The sequence below is a fragment of the Oxyura jamaicensis genome, chromosome 13 (assembly GCF_011077185.1).
Source record: "Oxyura jamaicensis isolate SHBP4307 breed ruddy duck chromosome 13, BPBGC_Ojam_1.0, whole genome shotgun sequence".
Taxonomy (NCBI): Eukaryota; Metazoa; Chordata; class Aves; order Anseriformes; family Anatidae; genus Oxyura; species Oxyura jamaicensis.
This window is the reverse complement of record NC_048905.1, coordinates 1,362,321-1,386,130: the sequence shown is the minus strand read 5'-3', so window position 1 is coordinate 1,386,130 and position 23,810 is coordinate 1,362,321. Positions and strand designations below refer to the sequence as shown.

At 37.9% G+C, this 23,810-nt stretch overlaps 1 protein-coding gene and 1 long non-coding RNA gene across 6 annotated transcripts in view; one reads left to right on the top strand and one right to left on the bottom strand.

The window, feature by feature from the left end:
* Positions 1–5,517, bottom strand: part of GABRA1 (gamma-aminobutyric acid type A receptor subunit alpha1) — a 43,368-nt gene extending 37,851 nt beyond the window's left edge. Inside the window, exons 1-3 of one of the 5 annotated variants that reach the window (XM_035338283.1) lie at positions 4,178–4,549; positions 4,067–4,137; positions 1,817–1,904 (exon numbers count right to left, since the gene is read on the bottom strand). In XM_035338283.1, coding sequence (XP_035194174.1) covers positions 1,817–1,890 — 74 coding nt within the window. In that variant the 5' untranslated portion in view covers positions 1,891–1,904; positions 4,067–4,137; positions 4,178–4,549. Of the gene's footprint in view, positions 1–1,816; positions 1,905–2,076; positions 2,387–3,902; positions 3,951–4,066; positions 4,138–4,159; positions 4,550–5,347 lie in introns of those variants that run through there. The other 4 variants (XM_035338287.1, XM_035338285.1, XM_035338286.1 and 1 more) reach the window with 4 other exon arrangements.
* Positions 1,847–23,810, top strand: part of LOC118173580 — a 70,666-nt gene continuing 48,702 nt past the window's right edge. Inside the window, exon 1 of the long non-coding RNA XR_004754294.1 lies at positions 1,847–1,946. This is a non-coding gene — a long non-coding RNA (uncharacterized LOC118173580). The remainder of the gene's footprint in view (positions 1,947–23,810) is intronic.

Below are 23,810 nucleotides of genomic sequence, written 5' to 3'. Positions count from 1 at the left end.
CCTGTTCCATTCACCATTTTTCCCAGAGGCAAAAAGCACAGTTAGGGCTGCTTTTAACTGACATATGGTCACAACAAGAAGAATCTGAACATTTGTATACGTATAAAGTATACTGTAACTCCACAGGGATTGTGATTTTTCAGTCAAAACAGTCATGTTATAATATTCCTAATGCCATTTTTTTGTGTGTTTGTGATGCGTTGTTTTTGTTTTTGTTTTTGTTTTTCCCCCCCCATGAAAAGAAATAATTATGTGGAAAGACTGTGTTCTCCTGCATCACAGACACTTTACCTAATTTGATGATTTTTTTCTTAAAGAATTAACAGTGATCCAGAAGAAAAGGCAAGCAAAGTTACTATGACAAAATGGCTTTAAAACAGATAAATTTAATGTAAATTGTGTACATTGTGAGGAAAAATTGACTGTATATGATTGTGTTCATATTAAAACACAATATAATAAAACACTGTGCACTAACTCCATCTACAGGTCATTATAATAGTGACACACCATAGAAATTTTAAATACTAGTTGGATGCATTTAAATTCTCACATTAAGAATGGACTTGCATACATTTCAACTATAATACATATATGCCTACACATATATAGGTACACATACAGATATAGCTAAACACAGTTTCACAAAATTCTCTAGGTAGGCCAAATGAAATACGTCATGAATACTTCAAATCTCACCTTTATTAATATATTAGAAGGATAAATGTATTTCTTATAAAATGTTACGTTTATTCCAGATGACAATTGTAGCATGAAACACCTGGTTTTATTCTTTTATTCCTTTTTTTTTTTCCTCTCCCCAAGAGAAAACACTTGTGCAGATAAACCTTCGCCCCTTTGCCCACACCACTCTATTTAAATACTTCTGGGTAGCCAGAAGATAAGTTTATCTAGAGCCACCAATGTATAAGAAGACACTATGGGCACCAAGGCCAAATACATCCTTTAGGTATCACTACTGACAATACAAAACTGATAATGCTTTTTGGTCATTACGTATAACTACTGGCAGGACATTAATATTTTTAAAATCCAGAAATATATTTGTGAGCCTTCTTGAATCCCTTTACTGAATTTTGAATTGAATAGAGTACTTCAAGTATATTCCAAACTGCTTTGTAGCCCTTAGTTAATCTATTAGTTGTTAGGTAAGTTGTCATACAGTTACTAATGATAGTCACTTTTAGATTGTGACTTCAACTTATATTTCATAGAGATTCAGTACAGCATTGTCTTTCAAACACACTGTTTGGGTGTTTGAGCTTGCAAATTCTTCCTTATTCAAGCAGGCCCCCTTCCTGAGGAAGGTCTGCTTTGGCTTTGCAAGTCAGGTCACAATCCCGATCCAACCAAAACATGAAAGTTTTTCCTTGCTTGTAGGGATAATAAAGTTAATAAGTAGCACTTAAATTTACTTTTTAAAATAAATTTAAAAAAAAAAAAAACAGCTAAATTACATTTTTTTTTCCTCTAAAGAAACTTTTATTTCTGAGCAGTCATTCCATAAGAGTATAAAGAATTGCCTAGGTGTAAAGTAGTTTAATTTGTTTCAGATAGCTTTTCCTTTGTTTCATTCACAATATTGAAAAAAAAAAAAAAAAAAAAAAAAAGATATTACGCAAACAAATTGCAGTTTTATTTCAATCTTCTCTTAGGTTTAGCTGGGATTTGAACAGGGATTAACTTTCCCCAATTCACTGAGTAGTAGCACAGCCCTTGAAATATTTGTTTTATGCTGCTGTATTAAATGCAAGGTTCCTAAAATATGTAAGTGCATTAAAAAGTATCTCCTCACCTTCTTTCAGTCAGTGCATTCAGGAGGAGGCTCCAAGCCCAGAGGCAGTCACAAAGCACCAGGATTCTCTTCATGGTGGACTCTGAAACTGGAAGGAAAATAATCTTCAATGACTCCTGCATTAAAGCAGGTACTGTGAAAAATGAACATCCAATTTATGCAACTTTTACAGAATAATTTGATGTCAGACAATGACCTCACAATACTATATCTCATGTCATTCACGTATAAGGGAGCATGGCCTTGGCTGTTTTGTTTACTTTCTGCTTTTGGACATGGAAGCCTTGTGTGGGATTCATTTTGTGGTAAGGAAGCATTCTTGTCAGCATTATTCTTGAACTTAAAAGCAATTACAAGTTAAAGCTGCTGTCCCCAAAGTCTGTTAGAGTTCTTACTCAGTTTCTCTGTGTTGCAAAAGTGACAAGGCAGCTCCCTAATGTTTCCAGAGAACAAGTGTAATTGTTTCTTGTTTGACTTGAACCAGCCTGAGTCCTTCCACAGCTCTTGGAAGGTGTCAGCATGTGGCTGTGTGACTGAGGAGAGTGGTGCTTCCCTTTCAGCCACTACTTCGCTTTGGTGTGAAGGAAGCAACTTTCTTTTACAGGTAATACTGCTCCCCCTTCCCTGAAATATTTGTGTCAGAGAAGGAGTACAATCATCAGATTCTGACTGAAATCTGCTGCTAGGTATGCACACTAACATTTTTGTCAGGCTAAAGGGCACAGTTCATAAAGAAACCATGTGCTGACAGCCTACACACCATCTCCTAAGTCTCTACCAGTCTCTGATGGCTGCAAGGAAGTGTTTTTGCATTAGCAGCCTTTTCCTCCTATCCAAACATTTCCTGTCCTCTCCCCAGAGTGAGTTACTCTCAGCTTACCTTTGAGTATAATAAAACTCAGAACATTTCTTTTACTTTCCAACAAATCATCGAATACAAAGTTAGCTGATATTTGTGGGTTTGGCATTCCAGATTCAACTGATTACCCAGGAGATGCTGCAGGTCTCTTTACATATCTATATTGTGTGCAGGAATCCAGTTGATTTTTTAGCATTCATTACATTAAATAAACAAAATCTGAAGTATGTGTTTTCCCCATCGGTAGTGAACTGGAGTTTTCCAAGTGCCTGAGAATATGAAGAACTGTTCATGGAAATGTTTTGTATCTTTATAAAGCTACCCCAATTCACTGCATGCTCTCAGGGACAATTTAAATCAATAAAATATCATTACAAAGCTGCATGTAAGCAGTGAGACATAATTAATGCGTTTACAGACAAATGATCATCAGATAAGCATTGAGTAGGGCTAAGCTAAGCTAAACTAACTGGGTGGAAAGGAGCTGGATGTGGCAGGAAAGCAGGAATAAAGATTTTCAGGGACAAGACTGCATCTCAACTTGCGCTGTGATCAGCCCCTTACAGAGAGAGGCAACATCTGTGGCTTCAAAATTTGCTTTGTCTGAGTCCTGCCAACTTCTGCCTTTGCAAAAGCCTTCTCAGGATAAGGAATGAATGGAAAGTGAATTATTTTGAACTATCTTGATCTGTTGAGCTCTGCGTGCGCTCCCCTCCAAGCCCCCCAACACCAGCCCCTGCTTCAATGGACCCATAAAGGCACTGAAAATCCCGGAGAAGGAAAGTTTCTTGCAGCTGGAAAAAACAAACGTTAAAGACTTGCAAGGAGCGTTAGACAGCAGCAGCCCCTGCCCCCGGCCTCCCCCAGCCCGCACCGCCTGTGCAACCAGCGCTGGTTTTCCCCTTCAAAATGGGAGAAAGCCATGCGTCTGGGAGAATTCCAGCAGAGCCCACTGGAAGGAAGAAAAAAAAAAAAAAAAAGGAAAAAGAAAAAAGAAAAGGAAAAAAAAATAAAAAAGGGAAAAAAGAATAGGCATTTTGATGCATTGTGACCCCCGTGAGAGATCTGCACAGTTGAGGTGCAAATCGCGACTTGTTTTCCTCCCGGCATTTCAACTTTGTATTTCCCCCTCACCCTGAGCAAGCCACCCCTCCCACCGCCTCCCTCAGAGAGAGAGAGAGAGAGAAAAAAAAAAAAAAAAAAAAAAAACCCCCCAACCCCATAAACCTTTTCCAAGGGGAGCGGTGCAAATCCGTCCACGCTCAAAGGTAAAGAACCCTAAATAAATTTAACCGCCAATCGATCGCTGCGGCTTTTCCAGCCGGAGGGAGGGAGAGAGAGAGGGAGAGGGGAAGAGAGGCAAAAAAGCAAACGCCAGCAGCCGCCGGTACCTGCGGAGAGCGGGCGGAGGAGCCGCTCCTGGCCGCGGAACCCGCAGCAGCAGCCGGGGGCGCGCTCGGGGTGCGCGGGGGCGCGCTCGAGTACAGCCGGGGTGCGCGGGGGTGCGCTCGAGTGCAGCCGCCCTTGCCGGGAGCCCCGCGGGTCCGCTGCCCGGCTGTGCCGGGGGTCCCCGCCCGCCCGCCCGCCCGCGGAGGCTGCGCGGCTCCGGCCCCGCCGCTCACTCCGCCTCGGCCATCGCCGGCGTCGCCGCTGCTCCGCTCCTCCGGGCTTTTAGCAACCAAATCTCCCTTGCCGATATTCCGGCCGCCGCTCTCTACAACAAAAGCTTTCTCTTTAGCAAGACAGTAGTAATACGTCCCAGGGTAAACCGGATGTGAAATAGGCTGTGACTTCATGCCAGAGAGATTTTATTTTAGAAAGGAAGGTGGTACCAAGCTCTCATCTAGAGACCAATCCGCCCATTTTTTATATGCAGCACAATTTAACTTCCAGTGCTCTCGCCCTAATCCCTTTCTCCCTGACTGCAGCCTCAAATCCTTCTCCAATCTGCAACATTATTGTTATTGGGGGGGAAGCCGCACGGCTGCGCAGGGGGAGGCTGGACTGGGAGCCTTTTGACACCTGCAGTTTACAAAACACTCTATTTTATTGGCCGTGAATTGCAAAATTACAACCGGCTCGCGTTAGCGTTCAACCTTTGATCAAACATTTAATCGCGTCACAAAGATGAATGAAGGCTAGCTGGAAACGTAGAAGATGCAGCACTACGCGTGTGCGCCTATAGATCGTATATGCTTACCGAGCCGGGCCGGTAGCCTATGCATGTAGCCAGATGGGGCCAGGGATGCTTTGCAATTCTAATTAACCACAGGTAACCTGCGTTTGGGGCCAGACCCCGAGGAAACCGGCTCCGGGACCTGCTGCGCCCCCCTCCCCCCCGGCACTGTCGCACACCCTTTGCCGGTGGGCGCCGCGTTTGCAGGGAGCGGCCCCAAGGCTGTGCCCTGAGTCTGCCCCCCCGACCCCCGGTGTCCCCCGGGTACGCCCCTCGCAGCCCCTCGGGGCGCTGCAGCCGGAGCAGCTCCCTCCGACTCCCGCTTCTGCCCGGGCCACGCGTGGGCTCGGAGGAGCAGGGCCGGGCTGGGACCCCCCGGGACCCTCCCGGCTTCCGGGAGCAAAGCAGGAGCGCTGGGAGGACGTCGCTACTCGTGCGGAGAAGCAGTAGAAAGTTGGGTGCAGACGCCCCGCGAGCGCGCCGCGCAGCCGCTCACCTGCGGGCACCGGGGCTCTAGGCACCTCTCATCGCTCCCAGCCTTCTGCTGAAGTGGCAGGCGCTGCGAAGTGCTGGGAGCGCAGCATGGTCAGCTGCCTCAGCTCCGCTCGGAGTAAAGATAATACCAACTCCTCGGTATCTGTTACTTATAAGGCACCACCACCATCCATGGGGGGAGAAAAATCCTCGTATCACATGCACCTACTGGATCTCAAATACTGCTTACTTTCCCTCTTCCCATCCTATTGCCATCACTGATCCAGTTTCTGCTCCTTCTTATGATGCTGCTCCAAGGGATGCAAAATCCACATATTTTGCCAGAGATGAGTTAGTATCCTATGTCACACTTAACCTATCTATTGCAAGCTTTACCCAGGTTTTAAAATCAAATATTGCACAGTCTACACGTCCTCACAGATCACGATTTGTTTGTCTTTGTAACAGCATGAGAAGGATTTGATTCAGTCCTACAAACCAATGACATTCATAGCTAAGGCTGGCAATAACTTCCAAGGTGGCAGTCATTTTGGATGAATGCCTGACTTACAACAGGCTAAACACTGCAATGATTTCAATGATTTCCCTAAGCAAAAGGAAAGCATTTTTTTTATTATTTTTTTTTTATTATTTTTAATCAAAGTCCCTTAGTGCACCAAGTCCTGACAGTTCTTATGATCAGCATTAAATAGCCACAGGTTATTTTAAAGAGATCTGCAATGGACTTTTTACTTTGTTTCCTGGCATCTCCAATGTAGTTCATCTTAGTTTTCTTCAAGGTTGTTAGCAGTGCACAGAAAAGTAGGGAACAGGAAAACCTAGTGACTTTCTAAGGGAATTTTAAATAATGAGTTTTCAAATCACGAACATGCAGACTGTTTTTAGTGGCTAGAGGTACTTTCCAAATATGCAATGTTTTCACGTTCTTTGCTAAAATATTTACTATGCTTTTATTCTTATCATGAAAGGTCAGTTTTGCTTAAGCAACAAGTATGCTAGGGTCCTTACCTGAGTGTATAAAAACAGTGCAAGTTTTTTTTTTTTTTTTTTTTTGTTGTTGTTGTTGTTGTTAAAGTACATGGAATTTGTGTGCTGTAAAACCACTCAGATTCCTTGTCCTGGCTCTAGAGAGTTATCTACAATGAGAGTTATCTACAATGACCTTGTGTGCGTATAGACACAGAATCTCTTTTAGTCTCGACAAATAGTGTGTTTGCAAAAATAAATACATTTTCAGCGTAGCTCCAGTATTTCACTTTCCCCTTCATTTCATAAGAACAAATAAATTTTATGTATATTTGCTTTATTTATGTGTCTGTAAACAGAGAGACGGACGGAGTAAAAAGTGAATGATTCAATGGCAGAGGTTCATGCACCTCTGTGCCATAAAGAGCAAATGGGTAGCTGGAATAGCTTCAGAGCCAAAGAGACATAACCTCACATCCCACATTTGCCCCTCTTGCATTATTTTAAATGGTATATAAACAATGGCAACTGTTTTTATTTTAGAAAAGTGTCAAGGGTTATACAGGATGGTTTTTGCCTCCATGGACATGAGTGCTGCATGCCAAAAGATGACATGTTTTTCAGAATTCTCCCTGGGTGAAAATATTGACCTAAAATTGGAAGTGGCTCATTCTGTCTCTAATTCTCATCTGCTCAGAAAGTAGGACAAAACTGTTTTTCCTCCATGGCTGAGATTCCTGTCCATCAGTGCTCACATGTAACCCAGATTTTCTCTTTTCTTTTCAAGGGCTGTTATCACAGTTATCATGTCATTCCATAGTAAATGCTAAAAATATTTTGATGTAATCTAACAAATAGGCTGTTTTGTGATGGATTGTGGTAACAAAATAGCTGGCTTTTAAGGGAAAAAAGCACAGAAGGAAATGTCTAGTCTTTTAAAGACAAATATAATTTGTTGTTAGCAACAGGAATGTTCTTTCAAAGAACAAGTGCTAAGGGAAAGACACATGTCGTGTGATGCTTATTTTCTTTCCCTGTCCTACCCAAACACCACTAAGGGTAATGCATTTATCAAGTCCAAGACTGTTAGGGATTCACTACAGATCTGTTGATAACTCAATATAAGCTGATGTGCATCTCAGTGGAAAGTGTTATAGTCACATTTGAAAAGAAGAGATCAAGAAGATTATTTTTTTCCAAGCCAGCTTTATGATTTCAGAAAGTTTTCAAAAAGATGCTATGATGTTACAAGATAGTAAAGAGCTAAATCCTTTAAAAACAATGTTATTAAATCTAAACAGTCAGCCCAAACTAACTTGGCACAACTCCTACGTGCAGTGCTCTGAGCCCTAAAGTTAGTGTAAGTGATTACTAGCAATAAAGTTAAACCAATTGAATCTTATTTTGGCAAAATAAATAAATTAAATTAAATTAAAATTGGCATAGAGAAAGATTTTTATAGTAGTGAAAAAGCTTAAAGTATTTAACTCCTAATTTACCACTATTTTTTGCTTTTGAATTTCTAGTAAACTCTTTAAAATCTGGCCTATTGCTTGAATGTCTGCATAACACCTATACAGAGGATTTATACAGGTCACCAGGACAGGATTTTTTTTTTTTTCCAACATTTTGTTTTTCATATTATTCTTTGTATGTGCTAAATATACTTATGTTTTGTTTTAGTTTAGGAGTCTATATAAAACAACTGACATTCTACAACAGACACAATGTGTCCTGAATAGCCAAGGGATTTGAATGAAGCAAATGAAACTCAGAGATTTACTAGCACACATCAGATCAGATGAAGAATTAAAACAGAAAGCCCATCTGCTCCAGAGCTTTGAACTCTGTTATTTACAAGTCTTGCTTGTGTGATTAAACAGAAATATTTTGTTAAATATATGATTTGAATTTGATTTATAATTTAATGTGCTTCAGAAATATATCAAAGAATAGCTATTGGCCCTTCAGTAGACATAATAAAAGTGTTCCTTAACTTTATTTTTTCATTTATTTTACAGCCACAGTAAAGAAAGCAGGACATATCATTGTCACCTCATGTTTTTACAAAAGGCACATGATGAGCTCAAATAGAAGTTCACTCTCATTACACCTCTTTTAGTTCACAGTAGGGTTCTATCCAGTGCCTCTTTCCTCTTCAAAAGATGAGTAGAAAGAGAACTTCCACGGAAATACAAATGAGAATCTTCACAAAACCAAGTTGCACTATTTTCAAAGAGTCAATCTGAGATACAATGCCCATTAAAGAAATGTGAGCTTTCTAGATCTGTGTTGAAAATTGAAAGTGGCATGTCTTTGAACCCCATTATCTATTAAAAATGGAATAAAGATTTAAAATACCTGATGCCTGGAAACTTGGAGATGATGATTTTTAAAGTCTCCAAATGTGATGTTTCAAATGGAAAACCTTACTTTCTCAGAATTTCTAATCCACAGAAACAGCAATTTTTTATGCCTTCCCTTGCTGTTGCCAAACATCAACCTGGAAAGCCAGAAATGAAGGATTCTTTCCTAGTTAATAGGAATTATCGCCTGATGTCAGAAATGAAGAATGTGATAATCTTCTGTTTTCTAAAAACAAAGAAACGAAGTAAACAAAGAAAAGCCACTGCAGAATTAACAAAAATCACCAGAAACAACAAAGGTTAAAATTGGGAGCTTGTAGGGATTACGGGAGCTTGGTAAATCCAGTGGTGATCACTGATGAGATCTTTTTCAGGAAGTTTTTCTTGCAACATCTGGATCTATCTGTATTGGAATACAAACACCATATGTTTTTATTCCCTGTTCTCTAACTCACTGCTTCTGAGGAAGTGAAGTATTTACTGTATATCTCTACAACTTCCTGGTGCTTTCATAGAACCGTTAGTGTAAATTTAGCAAAACTACTACATCTAGAAAACTCTTCCACAGAGGATGGAGTGTGCTCTTAATCTACTGTTCAATTATTACTGTTCACAGCAGTGAGTGATTTTGTGGCTCATTGCCTTCCAGCTCAACATTTGGAAGGAAAGGTTTGTTTGAGACTCAAATCTTTGAATCATGACTGACAATTTGGTGTACTAAACAACAGTTCATATTCCTAAACAACAGTTCATATTCCTATGGACCAATGAGCTACCCTGTAATTTTGTAGTTACTTAAGAAACAAAATCAATCCATAACGATGATTTCTCCTAAAATCAGAACAGGTAAAATCTATGTAAACAGAAGAACTAGACAGTTCTAGAACCTTCAAAGTTCCTGAAAGTTGAAACTTTTTTTTTTTTTTCCTTTTAAGAATTTATATAGCAATAGAACATTCAGTCCATTAATAGGCCCTTGTTACTTATTACTTGCAGGGAAAGAAAATCAGTGAACATGAAAAGAAAATAAATATTTCCAGAGATTAGAAATGGTAAAATACATTTTAAAATGAAGAAAGAACTACAGCAGAGAAAAATACAGTTCACTATTTTCCTAGTATATATATTTGCCTTTGATTGAACTAAAAGATGCAGTGTCAGAATATCTCAGCCTGAATTCAGACAGATGCTTAAAATGTGTTTAATCCACCCCTATTCAGCCAAACACTTAAAAATCCAGGTAATGCCAATAGGCCATAAGTATTCTTAAACTTAAATGAGTTTAAGATACAGAGATGAATTTTGCTGCTTTGGAAGCCACATACCTTTCTGACTTCTTTGGTGACCTTGGATACATTTAATTTATTGGTGCTTTTATCTAAAATGAGAATACTGCAACCTGTGAAGTTAAATTAGCCAAAAATCCTGTAATTTCAATTGTTTTTTTTTTTTTTTTTTTTTCCCAGTGAGTGTAGTGCTACGCAGAAGCTTTCCTGCAAATACTGTTTAGGAACCATGGAAAAGTTTGTGAAGCAAATATAGCACACTCATTAGCTTGTCAGGTGCTGGCTCCTACTGCTGTAGAAGCACACCATGTTTGATTCACCTGTCCTCTATTACACATCTTTCCCCACTTAAAGATGGTGGCCAGGAGGCTCTTCTGATGACTTTGCCTTCCAGCTGGATACACCATATGCTTCCTACCTGCTGATGTTGTTGCACAGAGATATGCTTGTCCAGTTGTCATGCACAGGCAAAGGACTCTTACATACGCTGTCTTGATCTCGAGTTGAAAGTCTGCTGTAGAAAAAAAATGGGAATATACTGGGACAATCATTAACAAAATGGTGTTGTTGTAATGGTGTGATTCTATGTACAGCTTTTGTGCTTGTCTCTTCTAAGGTCCTTATCCAAATGTTCCTAACACAGCTCTTCTGTATTTTCCTTACATTTTAAAATTGTTTGTATTTGGTTTGATATCTGTTGAGAATTACACAGACAATATCCTAAAAACTGCTATGCTAGGATGATCAAAGGCCCAGGTCGTGGCAGCCGTTTACAGGCAGTATAAGAGCAGGGTGAGTTGCATGCAAGTTCTTTTCTGGCCTCAGGCTCCTGGTTTCTATGCAATAGGCATCTAAGGTGGGATTTTTCTGATTTCTTCTTGGTTTCTGAGTGCTTGTTCATTTGCTTTTATTGTTGTAGTTTAGAACCTGCTTTATATGTTTTGAATTTCAGAGCTCTCCAGTCTTAGGCAGAGCTTATAAAGTTTTTATGTGAGTGGTGCTGCTTGATGAACTTAATTTTTTCCTTAACTGTTGTAACATTTCCTGTTTTGCATAATTCATTCATTGAAAATATCCTTCCCAATTGCTATATCTATATGCCAATCTTTGCTAAATGAAATCTGCATTTACAGTGGGCTTTGTGGTTATATTAGGAAACTATTTTTTTCATTCAAAAAGAGCTGAAATAACTCCTGGGCTGTAGCAGGGGGGAAAAAAAAAAAAAAAAAAAAAAAAAAAAAAAACACCTATTTTTGTTTTACATACACCGTCAGTGAATGTAGATGTTAGTCAGAATTGAAACTGTGTTGTTGTAATCAAAATCTGTGCTTTACCTCACTAAGGGAAAGCTGTAACAATACAATTTCTGAAGGCCTTTGATAATCCATAATGATCCAAATGCTATTTTAGACTGAAACCAGTAACTTTAAAGTTGAATAGTATAAACAACTTTGTAGATGTCTGGATTGGGTGCCCAGCACGCAAGCTGGCACAGCTGTGTTCAGCTTAGCTGAGTTGTTGCAGCATCTGTGGATCTGGTCCTTGCCTACTACCTTGTTTAAATAAATGAAGCAACTACTATAAACATCTAGGTTCGCTCAGGTAATATGTGAAAAGTCAGTTATTTAATATTAAGCTGTTTCTAACTTTCATAATACTTACTTTCTTCTTTCATAAAAACTTTAATGTAATCATTTCAGCGTGTACTCTTACCTCTTTGGAGGTTTTGAGTACTAATATTAATTTCTCTTTGCTTTAGAGTTCAGCCAGTATCTCTTTAGTCAGTGGTGATTCTTTAAAAAGAAGCATCAGGGTTACTTTTCCTACTGCTGCAAATCAAGAGAAAGTCTACTGAGGTTAGAACATTGTCCAGGGTAGCAGTCACTGGTGTGAGTTAGAGGGAAACTTCCCTTTTTTTTCCCTTACTGGAGTCAATTCTGCTGTGAGGAAACAGTCTCTGTATTTTTAAGAGTAATTCAGAGCCTGGTTGTAGAACCACCTTCTCAGTTACTTCTCTGTGTACCCTTACTGAAAGGAATGAGAATGCACAATATTAGCAGGGTCAGGCTGTTAATTGTTAATACATAACAATAAGTATTAACAGCATTAATACTTAGCAATAACTATTATTGTTAGAAATATTTCACGGGCTGCCAAGAAAGTTGCCTGACTTTCTCTTTTCATGGTAAGTAGTGAGTAAAGGAGTCAGCTGTTCTTTTTGAAAGTAAAACTGTTTTTCAGGTCACTGAAGGTAGAGTTCATCTAACACCTCTTCAGCCATGACAGAGATTCATCAGTTTTTTTCTAGACACCATTTGTAATCGGAGAGGTAAGATGGCTCAGTTTGCTTTTTTAAGAGATTGAAAAATGATTCATTCCGTTCCAACATAGGGTTGTTTTACTTTCTAGTGGCTATAGAGGAATCCAAGTGTAACTCCTAATAACCACCTAGAAATTAGACGTTTATTTGATCAGATGCTATCTGAACAGAAGTAAACGTAAAATACCTTGTTTAGTTATAATTTATTCAAAGATAGATGTAGTGGATTTAAAAATGGCTTTTAAAACTTTCTCTTGAAGTCACTTAAAGATTTTTCTGTTGGCATCAAGTAGTTGGACAGTTTCAATACAAATGGTATCATATAGACGCGTGCTTATTGCTTAGTCTCCTAAGGCAGCTGGTACAAGAGTAAGAGGTCTGCTTTCAATTTCTTTGGATATAGTTTTCTGTACATAAAAATACTTAGTGTGGCATATAAGCATATAGTATGTGCATAATTATATACAAAGTACAGAATTGTCTAAACCCACTGAAATGCTATGGCTTTTGTCTTTCCCTTTTCATAAAATGGGCAATCAAGGTCCTATAGTGAATTGCTAGACAATACTAATAAATACTTAGGTAAAACTTAGTTACACAAACATAATGGAAGGTTCTAAAGTCAGGTCTACAGAATATTGTTGCTGTTCTGTAACAGGTCTAGACTGTTGTTATTTTTATTATTATTTTATTACCACATTCTTATTATAAATATTAATTATAATAGTAAATATAAACTTATTATAAACATAAAAATATATCAACACAATTAGTTATTTGTATCTGATTGGTTGAGAGTTCAAGGTACAATAAAGAAAAATATCTAGCACCACAATATTTTGATAGTAAGCCAGGTTCAATGCTGTGACTGTTTTGGTTCTTTCTTTGGTGGGGGGTGGTAAACATTGGTGTATGAGAACTTGTCAATGGTGAAAATATTTTATGCATTGTGAATTACAGATGCAGTGTTATTTACAAATATACATAATTTAAGAAAAAAAAAAGAAAAGAGAAGCCTAAATAATCAAGTACATTAAGTCTCTATCATAAAGCAATTGGAATGTGATGCATTTGTCCTAGTAGTGTGCAGCAAGATGTTTAATTACTTCTTAGCAGTGTCATGAACTTCTCTCATCTGTCAGGGATGGCAATAGCCCTATGACTGCAAAACTGCTGGTACTTCTTGATAACACAGTGATTTGCTCTGGTAGCTAAAGTGTTTCAGAGTTTCTCTTATAAGACAAAGCATGGAATGAAGGCTCTCTGTAGACAATGATCCAAAGTAAACAGTTGAGAGAGCAGTCCGCCAAGTGGCTGCAAATAGAACTGCGAAGTGAACGAAGTGGTTACGATCTAAAGCTAGATCCTTGGCAAGTAGTGATTAGAACCAGCTCATCCTTGGTCTCCTACCACTCCCCGTATAGAAATAAATTGGAAGGTAAAAGTAAAGAAAGTAACATAAAGTTAGTAAGTTCACTAGAACAAAATATCTGCTGTACAAAACTGCAGATTTTCTTCTTTTAGAAGAATTAGCCAAAGGTGCTTAAAGAAATAATTCTGTATATAACTTACTCTACATTTTAACCACTTTTTTTTTTTTTCAAAGAGCAAAATATGCATGCTTCCCCACCCCCCAGTTCTCTAACAGTCTTTCTTGTGTCAGTTGTTTCCTTGTTCTTTGAATTAAGTTATATAGATGAAAAAATAATTGGTCATGTAAGACACTCAAGTGTTTTTCCCAGGTTGGAAGATGCATTCAGCATTACTACTTCTACCATGCAATATTGAAACTTTTCCTTGAATATTTTGCTTCATACAGGTGTTCAGATTTTCCAATCAAAGCTTGAAAGTCTTTATATTTTTTTTTGATACCATAGCAAGTATGCATATTTTAGGAATTGTCTGTGTCTTTTTCCCCGCATAAATCAGTGTGGCTGTGTAGAATAGTCAGTACTGTCCGCATCATCAGATCTGCTCACTGTCCTAAGCATTAAATGTACAGAATGTTCAATAGGGTCCTAGTATCACTGATTTTTTTTTTCCCTTTCCTGCTGTAAATGTAGATTAAATTTATTTTTCCCCTATAATCAGGTGAAGTTACTGAGCAAGTGCTGTCAAGCAGTTTAAGCAAGACTCCTAATTTGTTGTGTCTTGATTGTAAAAGTGGTTTTCTTATTTTAAGAACTGAGACTACATGGGTAACTTCTTAAACTAGTCAAATTAAGTCGAATGCTCAGAACTGGTGGCTCATCCTATTTATCAAGTCAAGGCATTAACGTTCATATAGCCCATCCTATGCCTTACTCCCACTTTCTATCTGAAACAGACCTTTCAGTTTACCTTGTCAGAGTAGGACAAAAGATCCTTCTGTAGAATCAGTATTTTCTGGTTTGGTTGTCAGTGTGTACTGAGAATCAGGACATGTATCAGACCTCAGAAGAAATAATGAGATTCAAATATAATTAAAACAACACAGTCCATTAGCAGGAATAAAATACAAAGCCCCTCTTGAAAGGTGAAGAATCGTCCTGCTCTTTCTCTCTGAACATTTGCATAATTTATCTATAAAACCATTTTTGTCATTAATCAATGATTGAAATGCATGAGTTAGAATGCAATCCTGTGATTTAGGCTACCTCCTGTAAACTGATGTTTCATTTTCTGGTGATGCATAGAGTGCTTTCATTTTCCTTTAGTCACTAGAAATGAGGAAAATACTTTGAACAAAAGACCCAACAAATCCAGCACCTGACAAGAAACATCTCTTACGTACTGGTCCACAAATGGTTTGCAATTATCTATCTTAAGCATGTTAGCAGTGCTGCTGAATTAATCAGGAATGCCTGATGAATGTTCATGTGACTCTTTAGACTAAAGTTTAGGACTTCAAAATGTTTCCTCAAACGTTCTTTTGGCTATCGTTGTAAGGGTCTCCTTTTGTTGTTTTTATTTTCTGGAAATTTGTTGACAGAACTTGACACCAATGGTGAGATAGTGACTGTTTACACATAGGGAAAAAAATTAAAAACAACTCTTAGAAGGAAAAAAAAATCCTTCATTTGTATGCTATATATATTGAAATGTATAAATTAAAATGTAGCATGCACTAGCCATTTAAATACTGTGAGCTGATTTAAATCGTTTAAACTGGGGGGGGGGGGGGGGGGGGGGGGGAGGGGGGGAGAACACAGCTTACACTTCAACAAATTACGTGTCTTCATGTACAATCTATTCTTAGAATAAGACCTGTTATTGAAAATAGTCTGATGATAGTACTGTTTAAAAGTACTATCCATTTTTTTATCCAAAAAGACTTCCAACCAATTGTGTCTCCAATACAACTGAAACCAAGAGGAAAAAGTTAATTGATACCAAAGACAGATTTGAATGATTTATTTTCACCCTTCTTAAAATATCAAGTCAACCAAGGTCATGTGTGAGGGCACTGTAATGTAATCCATTCTGGGGTGCAAGTATTCATCAAGTTCAAAAAAAATCCTGTTACAAGGGACATCTAATTACCAATACATTTACATTTTTAAGTCATGTTAGATGTTGTAATAAAGGGTACTTTTATACTCCTGCTAAATATAAAGCAGAAACTGTAGTGCTTTAACTGTGATTGTTTAAACTGGATATCAAAAATCGCTTATAGTTATATGATCTTGATAGTCTGTTTATTTAAGCTATATGTCATGTTATAAATGGCAAACAATCAAAATTATGCATTCAAATTCTATGTTAGTAAAACTTTAAGTGTCTTGGAGGTTAAATGCTGTACTTAAAATAACATTTAAAAAAAAGGAGGGGTCTTGCACATATTTCTTGTCCTTCTAGAGTAAAGCCTTGGACTCTTTTTAAAACTTAAAATTTGAATGATCTTTTACATAACAATTTCTTTACAGTACCAGAGCATGACAATAACAAGTGGAAAAATACACTGGAAGATATTCAAACCCACACATTGCTAATATATCCTGTCTGTAGGAGAAACTGTTCAGTTCGAGGTTTGCTTCAAAGTGGTAAAGGTCTTAAGCTTGGTGTTTTGTTTAAAACAATTCTGTTGTTTGTATTACCTTAATTAACTTTTTCTAGGTATTAACAAAATGTACCAATTATATATTAATTACCCAGCTCTTTATGTAATATTGTCCATGTCAAAAAACCATGAGCGTGGATTCTGTCACCAAAATTATCTGTATCCATTTCTTCCATGCGCATGCAGGTTTGTTAGCAGGTAGTTTACTCCAGGGATGGTAGCAGAATATATTCCCTGGAGTCCCAGGTAGAGTTCTTGATTTGTAGTAGAAATAACATGCTTCAAAGAATAGATCTTCACAACAATAAAGAGTCAAGGGAGATGGTGGGATTTGTTTTATTTTTTTCTAAAATTTGAATAGTGAAGAACATTCCTAAAATACAGTAAAATTTGAGTGAATATTTTCAGAAGGAATCTGTTTTGGCACCAGAGTAATATTATTCAAAAATAAGAGACATTCTTGTAGATAGTAGTGTCATTGGTCTAATCACACAATTAAAGATGATGAAATGCATATGTATTTTTCAGGATGAGATGCAAATGATATAATAAATGGATAGATTGAAATTGAGCTGCCTATAATTAAAACAAAACAGAAGTATTTAAGTGCTTCCCACTTTTAGTCAATGGCCAGGTAGAAGTGTTCAATTTGGATATGAAATACTTATCACTTGATTCTGTGATTATAGAGTATGATAATTAAAGGCTGATGAATGATTTATTAGTTCTCTTAAAATATATACCCACTTTCAGTTCTGCTTCTACTCTTGTTCTCTTGCTCTAAGCTAACTATAGATTTGAAGGGGGGGGGCGGGGGGGGGGAATGAAGGGAGCCTTGCCAGAGATTGTATTGTCTATATTTATTACACTTAAAAGATATCAGTGGGTATTTTAAAATGTAGTGTTCATTAAGCTTCTATTCTCTTTTTGCTGCTAGTCTCATTCCTATTCTGTACTTAGCATTATCAAGTATAAGTACCTATGAGTATGGAAGCAGACATCTATGGTGTCCTGATGTTTTCATCTGCTCTTCCTGTGGATGGGGAGGGTCAGGCTGGGGCTTAGGGAAAGGTTCTGCACCCAGAGGTGTTGGGCATTGGGACAGGCTCCTCGGGGCAGTGGTCAAGGCCCTGAGCCTGCTGGAGTTGAATAAGCACTGGGACAATCCTCTCTGATGCATGATCTGGTTTTTGGGTGGTCCTGTGCAGGGCCAGTAGTTGGACTCAGTGATCCTTGTGGGTTCTCTTCCAACCCAAGATATTCTACAGATGTATGAATCTGCTGTTTATGTAATGTGTGTGTGTGCATATATATTTGTGTGTGTATATATAATTGTTTAGATCTTCTGTACAAGGTGAAAGAAAAATGACAAATATAAAATTAATAGGAATTGTGTAAAGGTTTTTAAATATTTCAAATAGTATTTAAGATCTAACAAAGTATATAATCCATACTGCATGACAATGTGAGAAATGCTTATTTCTGCTGGGATGAAATTTAAGTACCTCAAATGCAGTTGTATTGTCAAATGAAATCAGATTCTGTTGTACCACTGCAGATAAAGAAAATAACATTCAGAATAGGTCACTGTTCTGTGAATCAAATGCGGACTATTATCAGGTAAGGATGTGTGTGTGTATATATTGCAATGCATGCATGTATGTTGGTGTCCCATTTTTATATCTGATTAATTCAAAGAAAACTAAGATAAATATCTAACCTGTAACCATGAATACTAAATAAAACTTAGATCATCAGAAACTTGTATTATTCTATATCTATACATGTAAGTCATTTTTTCTTCCTTTAAACAGAAGGCATGTCTTGGCTGCAGAACCTTTGGGTCTCCTTGTAAAAGTCACTTCTCAGGGCTGTAAAAGGGAACCACTACAATAATCTTTGACATGCCAGTAGAATCAGCCGTGTTCTTGTGAACTTCCTCAAATTGTAGTTTGTGAAGAGAAATCTGGAAATATCTGGCTGTTTGGTATTTTAATATTTCTAATTTGCAAGCAAAACCTGAGCAGAGCCAGCATATTTCCTCCCACTACTTCTTCCCATTAAAATGTAGCTTCCACAGGAGTACTGAAGCCTAATTTCCCTTATCATGTGTAACCTTCAGATCACTGATATTTTCTGTAGTGATTTTGAGATAATGTAATATATCTGCTCCCAGACCTTACCTTTGCCTACGATGTACAGAGCCATTTGAAGTGGAGGGTGATAGTTCTCCAGCAATATGCTGCTGCCAGTGCTTCAGTGAAGCGCAGTCACAGGGCAGTCAGACTTTAACAAGATCTTAATTCTAAAAGGTTGGAGTGGCTGTATGCAAAACTCACAGGAATTAAGGGAGAGGGTATAAAAATGTCCTGGCTCTAGACACTGTTTACAGGGCAGGAATGACAGGGAATCTGTTTTGCTAAGAACTGTTTTATTTTAATCTTAGAAGGCAAACCCACTTAGCAGACAAACTTGCACAGAGTGCCCTTGCTGAAAATGTTTATGCTTTTCCATAAAGGGATGCTGTGCATGCTAATATACCAGCACAGTGCTCAGATGGTGGAGCTGGGAAAGCAAAATAGTACAGACCTTGTAGGAAGGTTATCCTCCTTTGGGAACATCTTCAAAAATACCTGACACTTTGGGCAGCCTGATGCATTCTGAAAGCAAAAGTATTTTCCTTTAGAAGTCTTTCCATAAGCCCCAGGGAAAAGTTATTTCTAGTAGGGATGATTAAGCAGTATTCAGAGAGGGGTGAACTCCATCAGAGATGGGGAAATCAATCCTACCTTCAATTCGGTGGTGGCATTTTAACAAAGGGCTTCTGAGAGCCCCAGAGAGAGCCCTCTGGCAGAGACTATGTTCATGTGTAGTGTCCTGCAGTGTCTGGAAGAGCTGGACAGGAGGATACTTATGTAGCTAATGCCTGCTCATGCCAGTACAGGGAATTTCTGTTCCTCCCCACTGTTAGAGAGGTATTTAAATTCACTTGGCAGTCTGAGCACGAGTTCTTTTTCAAAGAGGTTTACTGCTGAAGGTTATGCTATGCTTTGCAGTCACTCATGGTTTTTTACTTGTTAGAGTTCTAGATGTTGAAACTACAAGTAATTTCTACTGACCATGACCACTAGGAAATGTGAACTGGATTCATCTTTCTAGAGGGATAGGAAAAATGACTGAAGATTATAGCAAATCTGTTAATTGATTCTGTGGAAAAAAATACTGCAGCTCCTTCTGCTATATACTCCATGCCAATTATTTCCTATCTTTACTACCGTTCTTTAATTTTGGAATGTGAGAAAAGCCTCTGGTCCCAATTTAAAAATATTTCTTCATGGAAGGTGAGAGAATAGAGGAAATTATCAATGAGGTTTGACACATTTTGTTATGGGTTTTGTTTTAAGATGGAAGCTATTTTGACAAGCTAGAATATAGCATGCTTGTACAGCGTTTCAGATAACGGATAGTTAATTGATTCATCCGTTTCTGATCAGTATTCATTCTGTACAGTATCCACTTAATCTTCCTTGAATTAAATGAAACAAGGGAAACAACAGAAGTTTCACATTACCCACTGGAAAGCAAGTATTGCTGTTAAAGTTTGAGATTTATGAACTTTTGGGAAGAGCTCTTCTGCTTGTTCTGGAAGGCTATTACAGGTAGTATCTAGATGGAGTCTTGAACTGGGAAATTAGTCATCTCTGATAATAAAATTTCCTTTTGAAAATTGGAATGTTAATTATTAATCATCTCCAGACTGTCTCTTGGAGTTTTTGTGAGGTTTTTCTTTATTTGATTATATACATTTTTGACTAATTAACCAATTTTTTTATTCTCCTTAGTCATAGGGAGACACCTGCTGATTAAAATGGAATCTATTAATTGTAGGACAGACTCATTTGACAAAGCAGTTTAAAGAGCAGAGAAATAACAGGAAATGCTACAGTTAGAGATGTTTGAAACATAATTTATTGTCCTCAGTCTGATGCATACTTACTGAAGACAGAATTTCCAGGCCAAGACAGATTCCTTTTTTTAACCTTGTTTTCCTTTTTTTGTGTCTTAAGAAATGGAAGTTAAATTGAAAGGGAAAAAAATCTTATACAACATCCAGTTTTCAGGGTCTCTTGTTCTTCTGTATAACCTTGTCCTCCCAAGCAAACTATCCCTTCCTTCCAACCAAAAATGACATCTCAGGTTTGCTTCATAGCTACAGTAACTACCGTGATGGGCTATGTGTGACCACACAAGCTGTCTCCAGGTAACTAAATCTAGTGCTGGAGGAATGCTGATGAAAATAGACTTGTTCAGCTCCTTCCTTCGTGTGTAAGTGTTATGGTATACACTGAAACATTAGTCCTTCTGAGCTCTGGGCTGGTGCTTGAATTGTCTTTGTGCCTTTTCAATGGGAACTTAATAGAGTCCCTATGGAAGAAGAAAAAAATGTGTAGGTCTGTCTATTTATTTTTTCCCCATATAACATGACTTAGTCATGGTCTGATAGGGGAGACTTCTTCAGGTCTGATGCTAATTCAGTAGCAAAGGTTGGTGTGTATGTGTACTTGTGCAAATCCAAAAGACTAAGTTTTGCCAGAGACTGGCAAGTGATTGGTTACCTTGAAAACCTTGTGGAAGGTGAAATAGTGTCTGATACTAAACTGGCCCAGACCTTCCTTATGGATTTCAAAACTGGAAGGAAAGGACTGTCAGAGGGAGACAGACTCATATAAAAGAATAGCTTTTAATGGCGATACGTGTTTACCTTCTTAACTGGATGTAGAATTTTAGCTTTTTATTGTGTTATGAGACTAAGGTCAGATAGGATGATTTGACTTTTTCAAAAGAGCTAAGAAAGACATTAAAATCACACACTGACTTATATCAGCATAAGAAGCAATACTGGTTAGTACTAAACATATTAGAAAAGTGACTACTGTTCAAATCACTTCTGCTGTAATTCTGTTAAACTGTCTGGTCTGTTTATTACACGCAGTGGCACAGCAAGAAGTAGTCTTTTTACTGCAGCAGACCATCATTTGCTTTGAACGTTAAATCCTTTCAGAATAAACAGCAACTGAAATTACTGAAGTGACTGTAGTCTGTGAAAGAGTTTTGCACTAACAATTTCTACAAAGGGAATTCAGCCTTGTTAAAAACTATGTAAACAGTAAGAAGCAATTCTTAAGCTCTCTGATGTCAATTGAAGCCTTTCTATCTCAGAAATTCATATGTTTGCTTTAGAAAAACAGCTTCTCTACAGTGGAATGCTCACAGCAATTTCAAAAACAGCAAAGCAATTAGTTTTCTTAGGTTTCTGAGGTTGCTGAGGCTATATAAAATGAAAAAAAAAAAAAGGTTCCTACCCAAAGGGTTGGGAAGGGGAAGGATCAAGGGTCTTCCCCTTCAAAAAATAAAAAAATAAAATAAAAAAAATCAACTTCAGCTTTCAAATCTCTCAATGAATCTCATTATCCTATAGCCTTATAACAAAGTCATAAAAAGAATACTAAATTTGTCATATCATAATGATCTATATAGTCTTTTATCTAACTCATGGTAATGTTTCACTTAAATATTTATTCATTTCTAAATTAAAATAAATATCGGTTGTCATGCTGAGTCCTTCAAGCAAAAGAGGAAGTGTTTCCTCTCTCTTGCAAGGGCTCATCTTATGACTTCATGCCTAGAACTGTGGGATTCTTCTAATTTTTGTATTGCATTTCTAGGAATGATAATGAGACAGAATTGTCTACCCATAGCATATAAAAGCTCTGAGAATGGTACTTTGAAAATTTAATGACAAAATATTTTACTTTTTTTCTGACTGCCCTAGATGAGCACAGTATACAGCTCAGGCAAGGAACAGGCACTCTTCAGAAAGGAACACAGGGCAATTTTATCATTAATCTTCAATCAGAGAATACTATTAATCTTCTAAGTGAAAGGGCTCTGTTTGGTTAAAAGAGCCATACAAAAGCATATTTCTCCCCTTCATTTTTTGTTTGGTGACTCACCCTACAGACCCATTACTGCAAAGCTTTATTTTGTGACACTCTGGAGCATGTAATACCTAGAAAGCACAGTAAGGCTTCAGAGGACTGTGCTTATTCTTGGGAGAAACAAGTTACCCTAAATATGCTAATGGCTACTACTGACATAACAAAAAATTATTGAGGCAGGAGGAAGCCTTATTCACCAATATTAGGAATATGCAGAGGGAAGAATGAACGAAGCCGTCCAGTGGTACTCACTGGTTAAAAATGGTTATTAAAATAGTTGTTCTGGATCTGTTCTGTAACTTCCTGCATATGCTGTGGCTCCAGACCTGCACCAGACTGACTGCAGACTGAAGTGTTCACCTCAAGTGCAGTACTGCAGCTCTTCTGCCATGGGAACAAATATTCTGGTGAATCAAGTCAGATGATGGGGGAGAGGGTGGTTGGACGGGGTTGAGGGGGAGTTTGGTTCTTAATGCCATGAGCTGATGGAAACAGAAAGAGATTAAAAAAAACACTGTTGCCCAAGACAAGCTTTTATTAGCCTTTCATGTCTTAGTTCAGTTCAGCGAGTAAATTCATTGCTAATGGTTCACAAAGAAGTGACCGCAATGCTTCCCTTCTACCCACCTTCTTTTACAGGAGAAAGCTGACTGCACAAAAGGTTCTGTTGTGGTTCATGGTCGTGCCTTTCAAAATGCCTGCTTCCCATAGCTGAGACAGAAGAAGGTTAGGTTAGCACACAGTCCATTTGCTGAGCTATAGTGACTTTAGAGCATTTAAGGATGGGAGCATGTAAGTTGTGAATTTGTTTCCATTGTACATTATTTAACATAATAATTGAAATCTAGATTATTCTCTTCACAGCAACAAATGTTTTTTGCTGATCTGCCATTTTAAGCTGGAGAGTCTAGAAGGTCCTGAATGTTCTGCTTGCCACTTCTTCAATGAAAAATATTACATAATGTATTTGTCTGTTATGTCCTTGGAAGAGGACTTCTTGTTCATTGTTTACACAAAGCAGAAATGCACAATTCTCTGACAGTGAGAATCTAGCTAATCAGTATGACACTTGCAAATGCAATCAGTGATTACAGAAGGGCACGTAGAGATTGAGCTCAAACTCTAGAATCATTATACAATATCACCACAGCCAGAACTATAGAAGTATAATACTTGAGGATTTTTTCCAAGTAGTCTGTCTTCTCTTCCAGTTTTTGTCAAGATCTGCATAGTCTTTTGACTCCTTTTACCCCATAGTTATCTCTGACAAGTTACTTGCTTTTTTGCTTAGTGTTTCTAACTGTGGTTATGTGGAGATTGAGGCTGGTGATTTGGTTACCACTGAGTCTGGATGGAAACTGAAGTTTTCCCCTAAGCTGATCAATTCTGTAGTAATATGCAAAATGTATAAACAGACCTGCTGTTCTCCCATCTGCTCATATTTGCATAAGTTCAGGAGCTATCAACCAAATGCCTCTTGTCCACTGA